We start from the raw sequence: 19,754 nt of genomic DNA on the forward strand, positions 1-19,754 counted from the left end.
GCACTCCAAAATGCTGTGGTTAGTAAAACTTTAATGTTTGTGGGTAGAAGAGGAGAAAACATCTGGATTATTATCACAAAACCTTGCAGCAGTTTGAATCCCATTCCTTAGGTTGTTCTTTTTGAGTTTATTTTGGCAACACTGAAAATGTAGGTCTGACTTTTCTACCCTGTTTCTTTTTGAGCCTTTTGTTACCTGAAATAGTTCCCACCAAGAAATACTACTGAGATCTCCAGGACTATAAAAGAGCTATTCCTGCCTTCATTATTTACAGTAAATTTTGTTAGGCACTACCTCTTCTCTGATCTTTGTGACCAATATTGTCATGGAGAAAATTTGGCATTTATTCACCTTCCAAACCTCTGAATGTGTAGCTCCAGAATAGAACAACAGATGCTTTGGTATTGCTTTACAGCAGTAAGACAATCAACCAAGAATGGATTGATGTTTTTTTCTGGATTTCATTCTTCCCAAGGATATTGACTCAGGAAATAACCCTTGAAGTACATCTGCCCTGCACAGTATTTCTATCATGGCTTTGCTGTAGGCAGTTTCTTAATGGCAAGGTATGACCTTATACCTTTAGCAGAATAAACTGCAGGTGTAATACAGAGAGTGTTTATTTCTGTCTGTCTTCTATGGAATGGAAAAAATTCCCTTTTGAAGAATGCAGATTTCTGTAGTGAACTGACATTCATTAGATAATACATAAGAGCTCCGGAATTCTAAATCTTCCATTGCTTGTCTGGGATTATTTTATTTTATTTTATTTTATTTTATTTTATTTTATTTTGATGTGCGGAACTAGAGGTAGAACTTTGAACCAATAAATACTAAATGACACTAAGAACAACCTTAACTGACAATATTTGTGTTCTCTTAACAGAATCTGGTTCTGCAATTACTGCTTCCTGTATTGGTTTGGGGAACTCTACAACACCTCCACCTGGACAGGCAGGAAAACCAGTGCCAGGATACAATGGTAAGACTGTGCTAAACATGATACTAGGAAAGGATATTGCTTATATTCCAGAGTTAAGTGCTCTTTAATTTTCATACCTCATAGAGAATGCAAATTACAGTCTTATTAACACATTTTCCTCTTTCCTGTAACAGGAAGCTCTGCTTTTTTGTGTTGTGGAATGTGATTGTGACTAAGAAATTCAGAGTTACATTTAAGAAAATTGATCAGCTACTCATACCTTTCTTATAAGAAAGGGCTAGCACATATTTCTACACTGGATATAAAAAAGATAGATATGAAAAAAATACTGTGCTTTAAGGCTTTTTTTATAATTGCACTGTTTTAAATGACCAGTAATAAAATTTGTATTGGCAAATCAGGAAGAAAAACATTAGTAATAACTATCAGCAAAAAAGGGAATGTTAACTAGACAAATAATTGCTGTAACTTACACTTTGAGTGTTCTGTTATACCTGTGTTTTCAATTTTCAGAGGCTAAATAGTTTTGGTTTGGGAGGTGTACATCAAATAATTATGTCTCAGAGATACACTGATTAGATTGATTAGATTTTTTTTGGCCCCACAATTTTATATGAGAAGTATTCTGAAATACATAAAGCAAATTCTTACTGAGGTCTGTGTCTTCCACAAATACATCATAGTGAGCTAACAAGCAGGTTGGCAAGGATATAAATCTTCTATTTGGACTCATCTCACACTTTCTTGAAGAAAATCAGTCGGGTTTCTGCCTTTTTGTACAGGTATAGGGGCTCATATTTGAGAGAGTTGTTAAGCACATTATCTTTCAGTACTTGTGGAGCATTTTTACTTCCAGCTGGGAGAAATGATAGGCTATGGACCAACATTAAAAGGATGAGAGCTCATTGTCTGGAAGGTATTTACATGCAAAGGGTGCAGCCACAGGATTAAGAATGCAAAAATATTTTCATACCTGGGAAACCTGATTTTAATACAGTTTTCAAGAATTACTTGAAGTCCGAAAAATAATTACATTAAACATCAAACCATCTTCAGGAAAAGTTGTTACATCACTTGGCAGAAAGAGCTAAGCTGTTTTTTTTTCTAATTACATACAAGCGGAAGTGAACATTAAAGAAAAGAAACTTTTTCAGCAGCTCTGGGTTTTGGCGTTTACAGTTATGGCATGAAGACAAGCAGTAGCTTAAAAACAACATTAAAACAAAGCTGCGAAGTTTGTCCAGAGTTGTAATAAATAGGGAAGAGTGGAAGAATGTAACTGCATCACATGTGCTATCAGATGATAGTCAGGCCTAGAAAAAAGTATGAATAGGAAAAATATTAAAATTTCCTACGAATTTTTTGGAACATTGGGCCTAGTGTAAGTAAAGAATTTCGTCAGATAGAATGAAGGAAATGTCTTTAGCATGCCTTAAAAGGGAAACATACAATGAGCACTAAAATTCACTAACAACTTATGAAAGAACTTTACTTCTCTCAGTCTTTGGTTTGAGGCCAATTATGTCCTGTAATGCAGCCAGTCATAAAATAGTGGATCTTGAAATTACCCTGTACTGGCAGCTGTCTTGCTGTCACTCACTTCTGTGTTGATGTTGTTTTACTGCTATTACTATATTAATTAGAAGAGATCCTTATGCCATTTAGAAGATAGATTCTGTATTTTTAGATGATACATGCAACTGTTAATGGTTTCGGACATTGCTAAAGTTATGTTGTATTTATGCTGTGCTATAAATAGAAAGTTTCAAAATCTACTTTTTTTTTTTTCCTAAACACAGCCAAATTCTTTCCTGTCACAGTATTGCTAAAATAAACTGATTTCTTTGCTGATTTTTTAGAATATAAAGAATAAAAGCAGTATTTAGCTATGATATCAAAGTGCAGTGGCACAAATTGCATTTAAAAGTGAACCAAGATACCATATTAATTTCTAGCTCTGTTGCCTCAAATCAGACATTATATTGTGCTTTCCCTTTGATCTACTTTGAACCCTTTCCAGCTAATTTCATTGCACTGTTTTCAAACTGAAACAAGTCCCACATTTTGAAGAATTAAGTCAGTTCTTCAGTAATCCAGGAGTGAGCAGTATAGTACATTTTTGTACATTGAAATACACTGCTTGCAAGGAGGACAATGAATGCTGGAGTTGCTACCTTGATAATAGTTACAATAAACTGATTAGATTTGACTTTAGCATAATAAAAATAGGAAAAAATAGGAGAGAAAGCATTGAAAGCTACTTGTGAGTGGGTCTTTTTCATTGTGTGTTCTGAGCCTAAATTCTCTAAATCTAACAATATTATGTTCTTATGCATGTTCTTATACCATCTAAAATGTATAAGTAAAAAAAAAAGTGTTTACAGATTATAAATGGGTTTTATTTATGCTATTCTTGCTGTTTTTCATAAGTTTATTCTGTGTGTCCATTCATCCTTTTGATTTCCTATCCCAGTTACTCCTTCCAAGTCACTGATTTGTAAAACTGGCCTTGCGTACTTGCTTGTGTCTATGTGCTGAGCCATTGCTTTCAGCAGGCTCTTCAGTTACTTAAAAATTACCATCTTTTTTGAAGGAGTGGCTTCAGCCAGAAAGAGTAAATTAGTCGTTGGCATTCTTTGGACAGATAGGGTATATTACTCATAAGAGTGTTAGCAGGGTTTTAATCAGAAGTCTGTCATCCTTTTTCCCCATTTCCTCTGGAACCTTTTAATACAGAATGTAAGATTATTTGTAGTACTTTAGATCGAGCTGAACATTGCTTTCTTTGCTTGGGCAGGCTTCAAAAACCATGTTTTTAAATCCTTGTCAGCCCAGTCTGTCAAAACCTTCCCTCCCTGTTTTTCCATGGTTTAGTCATTTGACTTTGTTTAATTCCATGTATCACAAGCCAAGCTGATACCTGCCATTCCTTCCTTATGCCCACACCTTCAGGTAGAATGGGTGGTTGTAGTAGATTTCCCAGGTGACTGCATGGAAGAGGCTATTGCAGGTGTTTTTCCTCAGAAACCTCAGTACCAGGATATGATGCTTTCAGTGAAGGCGATGGGCCAGTGTCATCCAGGGAAGAGGCTTCTGTTGGGAGGTCTGGATTCTTCGCTGTCCTCTAGCATTACCTGCGCTGCGGCTTTGGGTGGTTCACGAGTTACTTTACCTCTTTGTGCTAGAGGAGAATAAGCCTTGTCAGCGGGGGAGCATTATTCTGGGTATCCTGAGAACCTTTGAAAACCAGACACACTTACCTACTGCTAATAGTATTTCTCATGTTAACTGGGTTAGCCTCCAGTAATCTTAGTTGTTACTTCTACTCATGTTACCTGCACGCTTTTTCTTGGATTTGTCATGTATCTGAAGGGTCCTTTGCTGTTTGGAAGTTTAGATTTTCCAGTATGAAGGTATCTTTTAATTTTCAGTTCTATGTTTTTCCCTTTTGGGACCTTGTGCTATTTCTGCTCCCAAAGCACGAGTATTATTCAAGACTTTTTATACTTAAGGCTGAATGTTAATTAGGTCATGAGATTATCCAGTTTGGCACTCCCAAATTACTTAATTCCTTTTGTTGCTTGGTGTATTGCCATTCTGAAGTGTGACATAAGTTGATATGCATGAAGAAAGACGCCGTCCTCCACCTGAAAATACATGACTTACCAGGAGTCCTCTTCCTGTATTACTTTTTTACAGTGATGATTCTGGATGAAAATAAGGAACCAGTGAAGGCGAAGACTTTGGGAAATATTGTGGTAAAGTAAGCAAACTAAGTATCTTACAGTTGAGAAGCTTCCTGCATGGGTTGATTGTCTTTTGACTGAAGTTTTTATATATATGTATTTTTATATATATATATATAAAACAATAATTGAAGTAATGAGGGTTGAAAAGCATGCCTGCCTCTGATATTGATACCAAACTGCCAGAACTTTTTACGTCCATTAATGTTGAAAAATTGCAGATGAACTTGTGTGAGTGAATGAGTGTGGATTGCTGGGGTTTTTTTTCCTTAGACTACAGCAAAGTTTACCATTTTCTTAATTACCAGCCTGTCGGCACAGGATGAAGCCTTCCAGTTGTGATGTATGAGCAAGATATTGAATCATTCTCTTCGCTATTTTATCTTTCAGTTTAGTGAAATAGTACAGCAGTGCAGATTGACGTGCTTTGGTTTACAGGTGTGATGCTGCCTCCTCTTTCACTATCTCCTAATCCCAATTGATGCACATTCTTAGAGGGAGAATGTATATTTTCTGTTCTCTGTAAAAACAGCAAGATGTCTCTGCATGTGCTTTGCATGAAACAGTGTTCAGTTGTGGTAGTACTTGGACAAAATACATACAGGAAAAGACTCCAGCAAAAAGAGAAATCAAAAAAAGCCCTGCTGTTCATCATGTAGGTGATTTTTAGTACCATTTACCAGACTCCTGTCAGATGAGTTCCATAAGCTTTAATATTCTTTTTGAAAGTACACCTTTCTTAGCACCTTGTCTCGGATAAAGGGGCCTCTGTTTAGATAACATTGTGAACATCAGTTACATTTCTAATATCTTACTTCTGCTGTCTCACTGTTGCCAGAACAAATCCTTACTTCTGTAGATCTCAACAGGCTACTGCTCCCCACAGCCCATGCCAGCTCTGGATTCTGGATGTTTCACAGGCTTCTAGGGAAATGACATTTTTTCTCAGACAGATACCTACTTTGTGTTTAACACGTTAGCTGTAGTCTTCTCTGTTTTCAGTTACAGAAAATACTTCAGCTCTGAACACTTCCTAACTGCCAGCAAATACAAGTCCCAAAAGAAATGCATTCATCCACTTCTTCGGTCATAAAATTTAGGGGAATTTGGGGAGTCTTCACTGCTTGCTTAGTTGAATGGAAGGAAATATGAAGATTAGCATTAACCTTCAGTGAACCGAAATTCTGTCAAAAGCCAAAGCGTTGGGAGAGGTGTACCAATTCTGATGAGTTGTTGAAGAGAGAAGTTAGCCGAGGATTGAGGCAGTGGCCACGTGAGCTGGAGATGAGATGCGCGAGAGCGACAGGCGCCGGCTGAAAATGCAGGCGGGCTGGCTGCAGAGCGCTTCCTTGGGAAGGTACAGAGGTTTTTTGCTCAGCTGTACTACTGATCGAATGTGACTAGACCCCCGTGGAGACTAAGACAGTCTCACGTTAAGTTATTGTACTGTGTGACACAAACGTTTGTTTTCAGGATGAGGTCTATACCCTGCCTAATTTTCAGCATCTTGGGCTAAGCCACCAGACACACAGGCATGTGTTTAAGTGCACACATGGTCTCCCCCGAAGCAGCAGACTCGTATTTAGACGTAGTTTTCCTGTGACATGTGTAAGATTGTGCATTCATTCCATTGCTTAGTATGAATAATTAAAATTGCTCCAGGCTTTAATAAGCTGTGGTTTGCAGTATCCATAATCCAGGTCACAGTGGAGGGCTATCTTTTGAAGCTCTCACCTCTGTAGTGCCTGATGCCATAATAAAACGTAAGTTTGTAATCAGTGGAGAGAGAGAAAGATACTTTGTAAGAAAATTGATCATAGCTGTCTTAGGTATTCAGCTAGGATGGAATAAATTGCCTACCTGTGCTCCTGTCTCTCCACTGACTGCAGGGGTGATATAGCTAGCTTAGGATAGATGCTTAGCATTATCTACCAAAAGCAAAATAAAATTAACTCCATCCTTAGCAACTCTGCCAAACAACCCGAATTACATCTACTAACAGGTAATGTTGGTAGATGTGTGCATACGTTTCTGAGTTGTCATTATCTTTAAGTGCCTGTCAGGAGTAGATATTGCCATATTAGAAGATCCTGTTTGGGCTTATTGTCAAACTCTTAAAGCCAGAATTTATTTTCCCTAATGTGGCCCCACGTTTAGGCATTTATCTTAAGGGATTACAAATGTGTTTATATATTGACTTTTGTTGTTGTTGTTGATGTTTGTTTTGTTTTGTTTTATCTTGACTTCTGCTGCAGTCAAATAAATTGATAGGGAAAAGGGGGGGATTTTGGGGTTTGGGTTTTACTTTTGGTTTTGTTGTTTTGGTTTTTTTTTTATTGGATCACTCAAGAAAGAATAATGGCACAGGGACACTATTATTTTATCATGTTCATATGTATTGTAATGTCCATTCTGAAATAGGGGGGAGAGCAGGGGGCGAAGAAATTAAATTGTATCATTAACATAGTTGATATGAAACCAAGTGTGAGGTAGGTTAACTATCACCCCTCTTTCTCTTCCAACCTTTTTTCTGACTTACTCTTTTGAGAAAATAGGCTCTCTTAAAATTCATTCTGCAGCTTAACCAAAAAAAACCAAACCCCAAAACCAAGGCAAAGGTATTGATCAGCTTTAGGAGGCCAATTGTGGATTTTTTAACACTTCCAAGGTTTCAATCTGTCAACTGTTAACAGAAGTTGGTTTTAGGATATTACGGTTTGCAGCATCTTAACATTTTGTTCCAGGTTTCCTGGTAAGTGACAACTTTCTGCAGTGTTCACTTGGTTTTTTTGGTCATAAAAATCTCTGTCCGTTAGGTTAAGGCATCACATATTTTTTTATCTTCTGCTTCATTCAGCTAAGCAGTTATTTAGCTGTAAACTTTTTTCATTTTTTGATTAGGGCTAGTTTTCATAAAGCCCTCCTGCAAAGAAGCCTTTCTGCTCTTCATCTCTTCAGTAGGCTTCTACAGGTACAGACCCCTTAAAAATAGCGGGGATCATCCTTGTTACTAGCAGTGTTTGTTGGTGACCCCAGGGACATATCCCCATGCAGCTGGAAGAAATGGGGGACTCAGGATAGTTTCAACTACTACTCTGTCATACACTCAGCAGCAAAATACAGTGTACCATTTTAGAAAAAAACCACAAGCATTTGCTTTATCTGCAGCATATGTGAGTTGAGAAATATTCCTCAGTATTTCTTGGATAGGAGAGTGGCCACACACTGCCTACAATACCAGCTGTGCAAAAGTGGTGTGATGCTGCTGCTCTTCATTATTTTTATCCCAGTCTAACTCCCTGTAAAGACTACTGGGGGCTGCTTGAGGCCTGTGGTGCTCATAAGTTTAGTATTTAAAATATGCTTGCAACAGAGTTTTAAACTTTAATTTTATCCTGCAGGAGTCAAATACTTTAGATAAGTAATTCTTACACCTATTTAGCCCATCTTTCTACCCCAAGTACGTTCTTTTCTTTACTCATCTACCAACTGATACCTGGGGTTTTTTTCATATAACCATCATCTGTGCCTTTTGGAAAGATTTTTGCTGACAGGAACTCTCATACAGGCTAATTTACCTAGACAACACAGTAAACTTTTTGACTTCACAAGTCTCTCAGGATAAAGTAATCAAATACAGTGTCACAACATTTATGATGAAAGGACAAGGGAAAACGAAGACGACTGCAGCTCGTGAGAGTATGCTTATATGAATTGTTTCTAAAGTTACATTTTTTTGAGCTAGAATCTTTGGACATGAAAGATAATTAACCGAGGATTTATTCTGAAGTGAAAATGATAGCAGCAATGACCTCCGCTTCCATTAGTAAGACCAGTCTGATTTAGTGACACACTTCTGCTTGCATTGTTCTCACCTGCCTGTAATTAATACACACTTGAAAATGTGTGTGTGTGTGTGTGTGTAATCATGATTAGCCATGAGAATTTTTAAAGTTATCTGTTCTCATAAGGAACATTAGCAAAAAGAAATCCAATTTAAATTCCAGTGCAGTGGGAAACTCAGTTTTGCTCTTGTACATTATAAAGATCACAAACCCATTACGTTTTTTTTATGAAGCAGTTGTTGGCACTGTCTCATTAGCTAGCATTATTCTTTATGTTCACTCACAACAGCAAGAGGACTACATTTGCCATATACTCATTCTATCCAGAGAGTAATGCCTGTCAGTAAATTTCCTGGTAGATCCTGGTTACATTTCCTCTAGTGTTTGTATAGTTAATTTTGTGCCATAATAATGGAGGTTTATGGGATAAGTATTTACAAATTTCTTTTACTGATAAATATTTGTGTTCCATATTCAGAAAGAGGTAAGACAATGTAGATACATCATACAACGATTCTGAAATGCTTTGCTTGTGTTGGTTAAATTGCATTTAAGAACAGTGACTGCATGAAAGGTGCTGCAGACCATTAATGTTGTGGGGTTTTTTTGTGAATTTGGGATTAGTGGAGGAAGAGGAAGGAAACTTATAATGTTCTGTCAATAGTTAATATGATTGAAATGATGACCCACCCCATTATATAGAGTAAAATCATGCAAAACTTTCTGTACAGTGCTCTAAGAGTGTAAAGTATTGGAAAATAATATTTATTCATGAGGTTTTATAAAGAAAGGGTCATGATAAACTTAGAGCTTTTCATAATTTTAGATTTTAAGTTAGCTGAATAGAAATGTGACAGGAGTTTGAAGCAAATACCATAAAGTTAATATCCTTTGGTGGAAGAGATATTGTTCAGAATCAAGCAACCTATTCATAGTTTCACTATTTGTGGTACTGTGTTCAATCTTTATACAGTATTCAGAGAGCAAATAGACGTTCAATAAAAAGCTTACTTATTTAGTATTTCTTATAATGCATTAAAAAAAAAATAATCAGTGTCTACATGGAAGTCTGAAGCAACCAGAAGCCAGGAATGTAGTCATTAAGATGCACAATAGAAATGCTAACCAAAAGAGCTTAAAGGAAAGAAAAGGGAAAGAAAAAGATGTAATCTTTCGTAGCACAGCATAGTACCTCCGTATTCCATTAAAGAAAATAAAGAAAAATCTTGTAAGACTTGATGGATCAGCATTTGGGCATTCTAACTTGGGATATGCACATGAGAGAGGTCACAGCTCTCGTTTGCACTCTTCCCTTTCCCAGGAAGAAAAGGAGGTCGGGTGGCAATGGCAGTGTTTTTAGATAAGGAAAGTGAGGGGAGACTTCATCTGAAGCCAGGAGAGGGGTATATAGCCTTAGCTCAGAAGACAGACGGTTAGATAGAAGCTACCTGAGATGCCAAAATAGCCACTGAAGATCTTATCATTACATAGTGTCTCAGTAATGAATGTTGTCAATTTTTCTCTTTTTGTAAGTGTGACACTACTGCTGTTCTCTGCTTTTAAAAGACTCTATACTTTTATCATTAATTTTATCCAATGGTAAAAAATAAGACTCAATATTCTGAGATTTCCTTCTATGAATGTAATAATGCCCAAAATTCAAGTACTTAGATGTGCTAAGAAATGTCTCTCTTTGTCATATGTGATTGTTCTAGACTGTCTGAAGGGGATTAAGCTATATCTCCATTGCTTGATGTATTGGGTCTGGCTGAGATGGAGTTAATACTCCCCATAGCAGCCCTCATAGCACTGTGCTCTGCATCAGTAGCTAGAAAGGTGTTGATAGCACACCAGTGTTTTGGCTACAGCTGAGCAGTGCTGGCACAGCATCAAGGCTGTCTCTCCAACATTTTTGCCCCCCCCCCAATGGCAGGCTGGGGCAGGGCAAGATCTTGGGAGGGGACATAACCAGGACAGCTGACCTAAACTAACCAAACAGATATTCCATACCATATGACGTCAGCTCAGATATAAAAGCTAAGTAAAGGAGACGGAAGTGGGGGGGGGCATTTTTGTCTTCCGGAGCAACCACTACGCGTACGGAAGCCCTGCTTCCCGAGAAGTGGCTAGACATTGCCTGCTGATGGGAAGTAGAGAATAACATCATTTGTTTTTTTTCTTTGCTTTCGCGCGCGCAACCTTTGCTATCACTTTATTAAACTGTCCTTATCTTGACCCACGAGCCTTTTGTTATATTTTCTCCCCCCCCGTCCAGCTGAGGAGGGGGAGGGATAGAGCGGCTTTGGTGGGCACCTGGCATCCAACCAGGGTCAACCCACCACACTTGAGTTGTTTTTATTTTTTGTCATTTTAATGATGTGCTTTGCCATTTTGGAAGTGGTGTTTAATGTGTTGGGTTGGGTTTTTTTAATATAAAACAAATTAAAAAATTACATAAGGTAGCAGAAAATTAAAGGCAACCCAACAGAGGACATGTTGCAGACTGGTCTGAGTAGCTTGGCCCCAAGGAAGATTACTGGAGGGAGAAAAGTGTTGCTTGCAGAATCATGTAAAGCAAGCATGTCATCCTGCACAGACCACTTGCAATACATTCTTGTAAGTAAAGGCCATACAGTTAGGAACAGTGAAAAGTTGCTAGATTTATAAGATGAAGGACTGTGCCCTAGGAAGCAGTGACTTTCAGAGGAGCTTTTTATGTTACAGTGGATAAACCTCTGAATACACAAGATCTTTGAATGAAATGTAACTGCTAGTATGACTAAGGCAATAAGATTCCTTGTTATTCAGTAGGGAAACTGAAAAGGAGCTAATATTACTATCTGTGGATATGATGTTAGAAAAACCATTAATGCATTATGTTCAGTTTTTATGGCCATATTTCAAAAGACTATTGAGAAAGTGACTGGGTTTTAGAGAAGATATGAAAGAGAGTGACTTGAGTGCTGGACAGCTTGGCTTAAAGAAACACAGATTAACTTGTGGTATGTAGTTCATCCAAGATCAGGTAAATGATAACTTTATCAAGGTCAGGAAATACCTACAGGACAAAGAAATCTCTGAGAGTTGGCTGTTTAATCTAGCATAAAGAGATTGGAAGCTGAAGCTAGATATATTCAGATGAGAAACAAACCACAGTTTTAACAGTGAAAGTATTAAACCATTGGAACAACTTATTGGGAATAGGGTGGTTTTCTTTGACACCTCTAGGTCAAACCTGCATATCCATTTTAACCAAAAGTCACAAGATTGAGGCAGGATTTAGTAGATGGCATCCTTTAGCCTCTGTTACATGGGAGGTCAGATTAGATGATCATGAAGAATCTGTGCAAAAGATTTCTCTCCCTGCCAGCCTTCCACGTTTATCAGCTTTGTCTTTTCCCTTTATAAGTGAAACAATGAGTAGGACTTTCAATGTGAGAGCAATTTGGCCCAAGATAGGTTTTCTAACAGATCTCTGGCTGAGTACGTGTGAGTAGCATTTGAACTTTCTTTACTTTTAGCTTTTTCCAAGCTCTTTCACTAGTTTTTGATGGCTTTCTCTCTTCCCCACTAAACTGTATTTTTTTTTTCTGCAAAATCCACACTGAGACCAACTACTTTTGTGACCCTCTTCAGCTAACTAAAATAGTGCTTCATGCAGACTAATGAATGTTTGAGATCCTCTACTCTTCTCTTACCTCTGCTCCACTCTTTTTCCTATGCTGTTGTTCCTAGTGTCTGAAAAAGCTTCTAGATTCCAGATGGCTTTAGAACTTGCAATCAAAAATTTTTTTGAGTGATGTTTATGCAAGCACTACATAAATGCTGAGTAATAATATAGCTGCCAGTCAAGATGATTTAGCTCCATTCACAAGCCCGAACTCATTTAACAATGGCTTATACTTGCTTTGACTGGCTGTAATGAACAGCCTGTAAGTACCATTGTCTACCATAAAATAAAGGGATGTTTTTTCGGAAACTCAGCAAGGTAGCATCTCTAATAGTTTTTGACTTTCATTTGTACTTTCAGAAATCTGCTTTTCTGTGTAAATTATCTTTTGAGTGCTGTGTCTATAATTGCTTTGTTCCATCAAAAAGAAATCTTACACCATTTTGATGAGTGGCATCCTGAAAGGATGTGTCACATGGAGTCAGACTTTCTTGGGCTAAGCTAAAGGTGGGCTGTTCTGTGTAAGGTCAGCCACCATTGTATGAAATAAATGAACTGTGAACCAATGCTTAAAAAAAAGATAATGATTGTCATTTAAAATTCTCTAGCAGAAAACAGTTACTCTGAAAGTACTTCAGACTTTTTTTGTGATGCTGCCAAGCTCACCTAATCTGTCTTAGTTTCTCCAATTTATAATGAAATTACCTTCTTATCTTTGTAAAATGTAACCGGAGTGGATCCCTGCAAAATGAACCCATATAATTTACATCATTAATTTACACAGTTTACCTAGCTTTCCTGATGCTGTTCTAAATGTATTCAACCTTGAAGTGAGAAATGGACCTGGATCTGTATTCCTGTAGTACTATAATTGTCATCTTAATTTCACTGGAGTAAATGGAGAATAGCATAATTTATACTGCTGATGTTGTACTGGTGAAAAATTGGCATGAGTGAGATCAAAATTCAGACCTATTCATCTTTTTTGAGGTTTGCAATCCAAAGGTAAACTTTTCTCAAGTTCACATGTTTTGATTCAGCTCAGTGTTGGTTTTTTGGCTTGAACCTCAGCTTGGGTTTGAAACTGCCTATTCTTGCTAGTTAAACAGGATGAGTTGACTGTAGCTAGACTGATCCAATATAGTTGGTAACACATTCATATTTTAGAAAAAGGTGGCAAGCTTGTCTTGAATTTGTATTTGTTGAAGCTTGTGACTGTCCCCTCCAGAAGGAAGAAGCAATGAGGAGATAGAAGATGCTACCAGAGTTATGACAATATGAAAAATCAAAGCAAGAATAGTGTAAGGGTGGGCTTATCTTGGAACTAATTGTAGATGCAGAGGCTCAACACTGACTGGGTTATGGCTTGGCATGCAGCATGAGAGAAGGTAACAGCTAGCTAGAGAAATACAGTAAATATGGCCCAAAGGGAAACCAAGCAAAGCAACTTTTTTGTATGTTGTGGAAATGATGATGAAGGAACCTACCTCCTCCTGTCTTGGTCTTCTGTGGTCCTGTCGCTTGTGAAAGCAAAGCAGGACCATCTCTGGGGCAGTCATGCTTACTTATGCATACCTGACATTTTTTGGTCAATATATCCTCTTAATAAAAATAACCCCAAAAGGCCTTGAGCATCAACTCAGTGTTTGGACAAAGAGGCAAGAGTTTTTCAATACAGAACTTTTGTAGGTGTGTGCTGTTTCCTAGGGAGAATAGACCCAAAGCCAACATCTCAAAATGTTCCTTTATTATGGGGGGGTTGAGGAAAGGAAGAGGTGTTTGCTTTCAGGTTGCCATTATATTCTGACTATCTCATTTTCTCTCTTTGGCTCCTTGCACATAATTATGATCCAGTTCTGCTCTCTTTGGAATTCATGGCAGCATTCCCACCAAGAGCAGTGGGATGGAGGTATTTTTGGCTCTGGGCATTTTAATTCTGATGTCCTGGCAAAATTCCAATACATGTAATTATGTTCTGGCAAGCTGAATTCTACCTTTATTAATTTTATTAATTATTTGTGTTTGCACAGCACCTAGAAATTCTAGTCAGTCATAATGCTAAGAACTTTGCCATCATGGAAGAATTGTTATGTGCCTATTGCTCTGGAATTATTTTGCCTGAAAGATGGACACATGGAAGATGGCATTCAGTTTTTGCTTTGTATATGGAATGGAGTCCAAACTGCAAATAATCTTTTACAGAAAGCCATGGAAGCACATTTTCAGATTGTGTCTGTATTGTGCTATGATTTGCACTATGGACATACCTGTGGTAGCCAGTAGTTTAGCAGTCTAGTTTCCATAGACTTATGAAATATGCACTGTGCATGTATTTATCAATGCAATTTTCCTTTAAAAAAACCAACCACAAGAAAACCAAACACTGTGGCCTCCCCCCCGCCCCCAAAAAAAACCCCACCCCCAAACCAAAAAAACCCGCAACTAAAAAAACCAAACAACACCAAATGGTGGGAGCAGGAATTATATTTTTGGTGATATGTTACATACTTCTGGGTTTAGATTTCTAAACACTTGCAGTTACAGAAAGGAAAGTGCTTCTCTGATTTCAGCAATGAAATTGGTTTTTCTATTTAATGACTAACCACAAAGTACTGAATAGAGCTGTGGAGAAATTATTAAGGACTTTGTCAATATGAATTGTCCTTTCTCTCCCATCGCAAGGATGCTTCAGACTGTTACATAAATTTAAGTGCAAAATGTGTAGTGACTGAGGCTGTTACGAATTGCTGTGCTATTAGCAACCAGGCAACAACCATAGTAACTACCATTCTGTAGTGGTTTTTCTTGAATCTAAACAAGAGATTTTTCTTTTGAACTCATACATACACAGACACCAGGATCAATATATTGGTTTTCTAATTTATTTTTTTCCAAGGCAAATACTCTATAGGTCATGTTTGTGTATCGTGAAGATGCGTACTAAGCTTGAAAGGCTTAAAATAGGCGATTGAATTCCCTCTAGATGGGCAGAAGCCAACCTGCCCTCCTGCAGCCTGGGTGACTACCTGGGAAGTGTCTTGCCATTTCTGGCCTTGCTTTAACCATACTTTCAGGGAATGTGATTTATAGAATGTGTTGAGCCAGAACCCTCAGAGAAAATAGTAATATTTATAGTAGTATATTCTATTATGCTAATTGAGCTGAATTAAACTGAAAAAACTTGGGATTGTAAAAAATAATGGATTTGAATCATTACTAGATAATACGGTCTTTTCAATGTAGCTTGTACTATTTACAGCTGTGCTGGTTTCAGCTGGGATAGAACTAATTGTTTTCCTAGTAGCTGGTTTGGTGCTGTGTTTTGAGTTCAGCATTATCAACATTCTTCGCATACTGATGTTTTCAGTTGTTGCTCAGCAGTGTTTAGACTAAAGTCAAGGATTTTTCAGCTTCTCATGCCCAGCCAGCGAGAAAGCTGGAGGGGCACAAGAAGTTGGCACAGGACACAGCCAGGGCAGCTGACCCAAACTGGCCAAAGGGGTATTCCATACCATGGGACGTCATGCCCAGTATATAAACTGGGGGGAGTGGGGGCGGGGGGATCGCTGCTCGGGGACTAGCTGGGTGTCGATTGGCAGATGGTGAGCAGTTGCACTGCACATCATTTGTACATTCCAATCCTTTTATTATTGCCGTTGTCATTTTATTAGTGTTATCAACATCATTATTAGTTTCTTCTTTTCTCTTCTATTAAACCGTTCTTATCTCAACTCACGAGTTTTACTTCTTTTCCCGATTTTCTCCCCCATCCCACTGAGGGGGGGGGGAGTGAGTGAGCGGCTGCGTGGTGCTTAGGTGCTGGCTGGGGTTAAACCACGATAACAGCAAATTTAGGTTAAAAAAAAAAAAAGTGTGTGTGTGTATATATATGTATATATAAATATATATATATATTCTTTTTGTAAATGTGATGTTAGAAATGTCCCTGTCACTGAGCTGGTAGCACCTATTCTTGTGACCTGAACATCATAGGAGACTTGTAATGATTCTGGTATTGCTACACTGCAGAGGTGTGTTTCAGTGCTAGAGAGAGATGTTGCCTTCTGGTGTCACAGGGAGACTACTGGAGTAGAAAATAAAATACCCCTGGCTAAAGATTTGCTGGTTAGGTATGCAGGCATATGCTAGTAAAACCTGTATAAGGCACGTATGATTCTATCTGCATAAATATGCTTGCTTGCATGATCATTCTCCCTCTGTTAGTAGGGTTAAGCTTCATAAAATTTGTGTTGATATCCCCGAATATGGGTGTCTTGGGCAGTTCAAGTAAGCCATGTTTAACTCTATCAGAGCTTTGAAGGAAGAAGCAACCACTTCTTTGTTAGCTGAGACTTCTGTAGCTTTTCTTCTTCTGGCAGATATGTATCTGGAGCGTCCCATATTCTGTCATGCCCGTGTCCTTGACTGAAGAATGAGTGTATAATATGCATTGAAAACTCAGCGAATAAACCCATCCAGAATTTTGGAGCTTCGCTTCTTAAAAAAAATAAAAATAAGTCCAGTTATTTTAGAAAGTTCTAAAAGTGACTTGTATCAATATACTTTCAAAGAACTCCAATAATTCAAATAATATTATGCACAGTTTAAATAAAGAAAAGCATTTTTGTTCAGATTCCCATGGCTGAAGTCATTTGAGTTATATCTTTTTACAGAAACTGAAGGTCTGTGTGTCTGATAATTCAATTAATATGTCTATGCATGTGTGAGTGTGTATGTGTGTTAGAGAAAGAGACACCTGTAATAACAAAGTTGCCTGTATCATAGCATATATGCACACATTTCTGACATACTTTTTCCTTGGAAATGTTGAAAGCTGGATGCTGATAACATATTTATAGTACGGTATATAGTGTTTACTAGACCAAACGTTTTGCTGAATGCCAGAGATGCTTATGTTATATTTAAGGTATGGCCTGGATACAGTTCAGAGCTATATGCATGTGATCACAATAAATATATGGTCTTTGTGATCTGTTATCAGCATATTATTAAGTTGATCTGTTTTCTGATTGTATAGCCAATGACTATTTATTTGAATATGAAGTATGAATGGAGAGCATGAGTTGTACCTGTTATATCTGTGTTTCTTACTACTTCCCTCTGCTCTTTTTAATTTAAGGTTGCCTTTGCCTCCTGGAGCATTCTCAGGTCTTTGGGAAAATCAGGAAGTGTTCCAGAAGTTGTATTTCCAAAAATTTCCAGTAAGAATTACGAAATGAATTATATAAACTTTTGGTAATCCTGTAGGACTGAATGATAGTAGATTTAAACTGGAAAATATAGAAAATTATCATATCTTATTTTAATGGGAGATCTTTGATAAATGTTATACAGTTAAAAACACTTCAAGGTAAAACTTTTGTCATCCATACTTTAAGCTTTTGGGCACACTTTTTTTTTTTTAAGATCTGAAACAGAAGTAGTAAACTGCAAACTCCTGAGCCTAAAAGTTGTTTCATGTCATTTGATCTAATAAAAGAAACAAGCCTCGCTACCTTAGACTAGCATAGCTTCAAATATGCTACTGCTGTTGACATGCAGTCATTCTAACTTAGTATCAGTCCAAAATATACACTTGGTCACTGTGCACCTAAATACATTGAAGGCTCCTTACTGCATTAGTTATGTTTCCTTGTCAGATTGACTATCCAAGGACTGGCTTCCTCCTTTCCTTACAGGAATAGATAGATTGGTCCTATGTGAATTTCCAAAACGGAAGGTTTGCCTCAATGAAGGTAAATGAGTGAATTGATCAGGCAAATTATTTTTTGTGTGCACTTGCATGATGATGATGATGATGTATGTTTGGATCCAGCAAACAGGAATATCCTTTGGAGCAATTTGACAACTGTCATTATATTGTAACCATTCCATTCTCCTTGTGTCGATTCAGGCAACATCCTTCTCCAAGCTGTCAGGGATCAAAGTAAGCAGAGTTGGAAAAAATCCAGGTTTATGTGTTGACTTCTGTTCTGTCTTAAAAAAGACTACAAAACCTTTCTGGAAAGGGAGCTGCATGGTATATTATGATGTAAGAAAGGTGAAAAATATTACAGAATTAAATCTTTCAGGCACCAAAACTGTATTTCATTTGAAACAATCAGTTTTGTTTGTTGGTTTCATGGGAGATGAATGGATGTTCCTAGTAGTATTTCTGAGTTTATTTTTGGTTGTGTTGTGTTTAGGGATATTATGATACCATGGATGCAGGTTATATGGATGAAGATGGCTATTTATACGTCCTGTCTCGAGCTGATGATGTGATCAATGTTGCCGGACACAGAATTTCAGCAGGCGCAATTGAAGAGGTTAGTGTTGCCTGACAGTAAAATAGAAGAGTGAGAGATGAATAAAGCAAGCTGAGACTGAAAATCTCACAAACTCTCTCATTTTCTTTCTGCTTTCTTTGATTGCATTTCCATTGGTACTTTTAAGCAAAACACTAATTGTTTCAGGTCCTTCCTGTTAAGGTGCTTTCCAGTACCATAATAAATTTAGTCAACAATAAGCAGTTTGTACCCTGGGATTGATAAGAGAGGCATGATTTGATATTTGAAGGTGGAGTTAAGGGGCAATATGGTAGCATGGGAAGCATTCCTGTAAGCTCTGATAACATATTTATTTGGGAATACATTAAGATAATGTAGGGTCAGTGTGCCAAGTAGTTTCACCAGCTACTGTAGTTACTTAGGAGTAGAAACTTTCATTCCTAGAATACAGATTTTAGTTGTGGGTTTTTTTAAAGAGCTTGGTGTTGGCTGAATTCTTTTCACATAGACTGGCATCCAGTGCTTTTTCTTGATTTGAAGAGTTTCCTTTGCAGTTTCTTGAGACCTGTTTTGTCTCTTATTGTATGAGCAGTGTTAAATGAACAATGAAAATTTCTGTAAAAACCCCCTGCTGTTAAATTGAAAGTATTAATGTAATACCCATTCAACTCAAAAAGTTGAAAATAGTGCAGTTCATAATAGTATCTGAATTTTATATCATTGTTCATTCACCTCTCTGGAACCACTGTGATTGATTGCCAGTTACAAATTTCCCTGATGACATATCAATTGCTTATTCAGGGAGTATAGGAAAAGGTGTGCTGGGCATGTACAAGGGAAAAATACACTTTTAAGAACTCAGAATTTAACTGTTCACTGAATCACAAACTAATCTGTTAGTCATTTTTTTTTTGCTTTATAGTGTCTATTAGCCTAGTGACTATTTTTTTAAAAGGCTAGAAAACTTAAAAGAGGATAGAAGACATTCTGATTACACAGAAGTGAACAAATTCAGGTAAACATAGGCAATCCTTTGAGGATCGGTCAGCCAGGGAGCCGAACCAGCTGCTGCCCTGACTTGGGTCTATGGAGACATAAAGGTGGTTTTCAGTCCGCTTAAACCTCTTTCCCTTTGAAGTCAGTTTTCTGTGTTGCTCTACTAAAGCGTGGCAGAGAATCTTATCCCCACCCCTGACTGCTCGACTGCTCAGGGGCTGAGCTGGGCAGTCTTTCTTCACTTCAGGCTGAATCTGAAGCTCC

General features: G+C 37.6%; 1 protein-coding gene across 1 annotated transcript in view; it reads left to right on the forward strand.

The window, feature by feature from the left end:
* ACSS3 (acyl-CoA synthetase short-chain family member 3) overlaps nt 1–19,754 on the forward strand; it is a gene marked incomplete at its 5' end in the record, with an annotated part of 89,887 nt that overhangs the window by 67,919 nt on the left and 2,214 nt on the right. Inside the window, 4 exons of the mRNA XM_010561971.1 lie at nt 887–982; nt 4,643–4,706; nt 17,345–17,426; nt 18,411–18,533. Of these exons, the coding sequence (XP_010560273.1) occupies nt 887–982; nt 4,643–4,706; nt 17,345–17,426; nt 18,411–18,533 (365 nt within the window). The remainder of the gene's footprint in view (nt 1–886; nt 983–4,642; nt 4,707–17,344; nt 17,427–18,410; nt 18,534–19,754) is intronic.

The sequence above is a fragment of the Haliaeetus leucocephalus genome, unplaced genomic scaffold (genome assembly GCF_000737465.1).
Source record: "Haliaeetus leucocephalus isolate CR32 unplaced genomic scaffold, Haliaeetus_leucocephalus-4.0 Scaffold151, whole genome shotgun sequence".
In the NCBI taxonomy this organism is placed as follows: Eukaryota; Metazoa; Chordata; class Aves; order Accipitriformes; family Accipitridae; genus Haliaeetus; species Haliaeetus leucocephalus.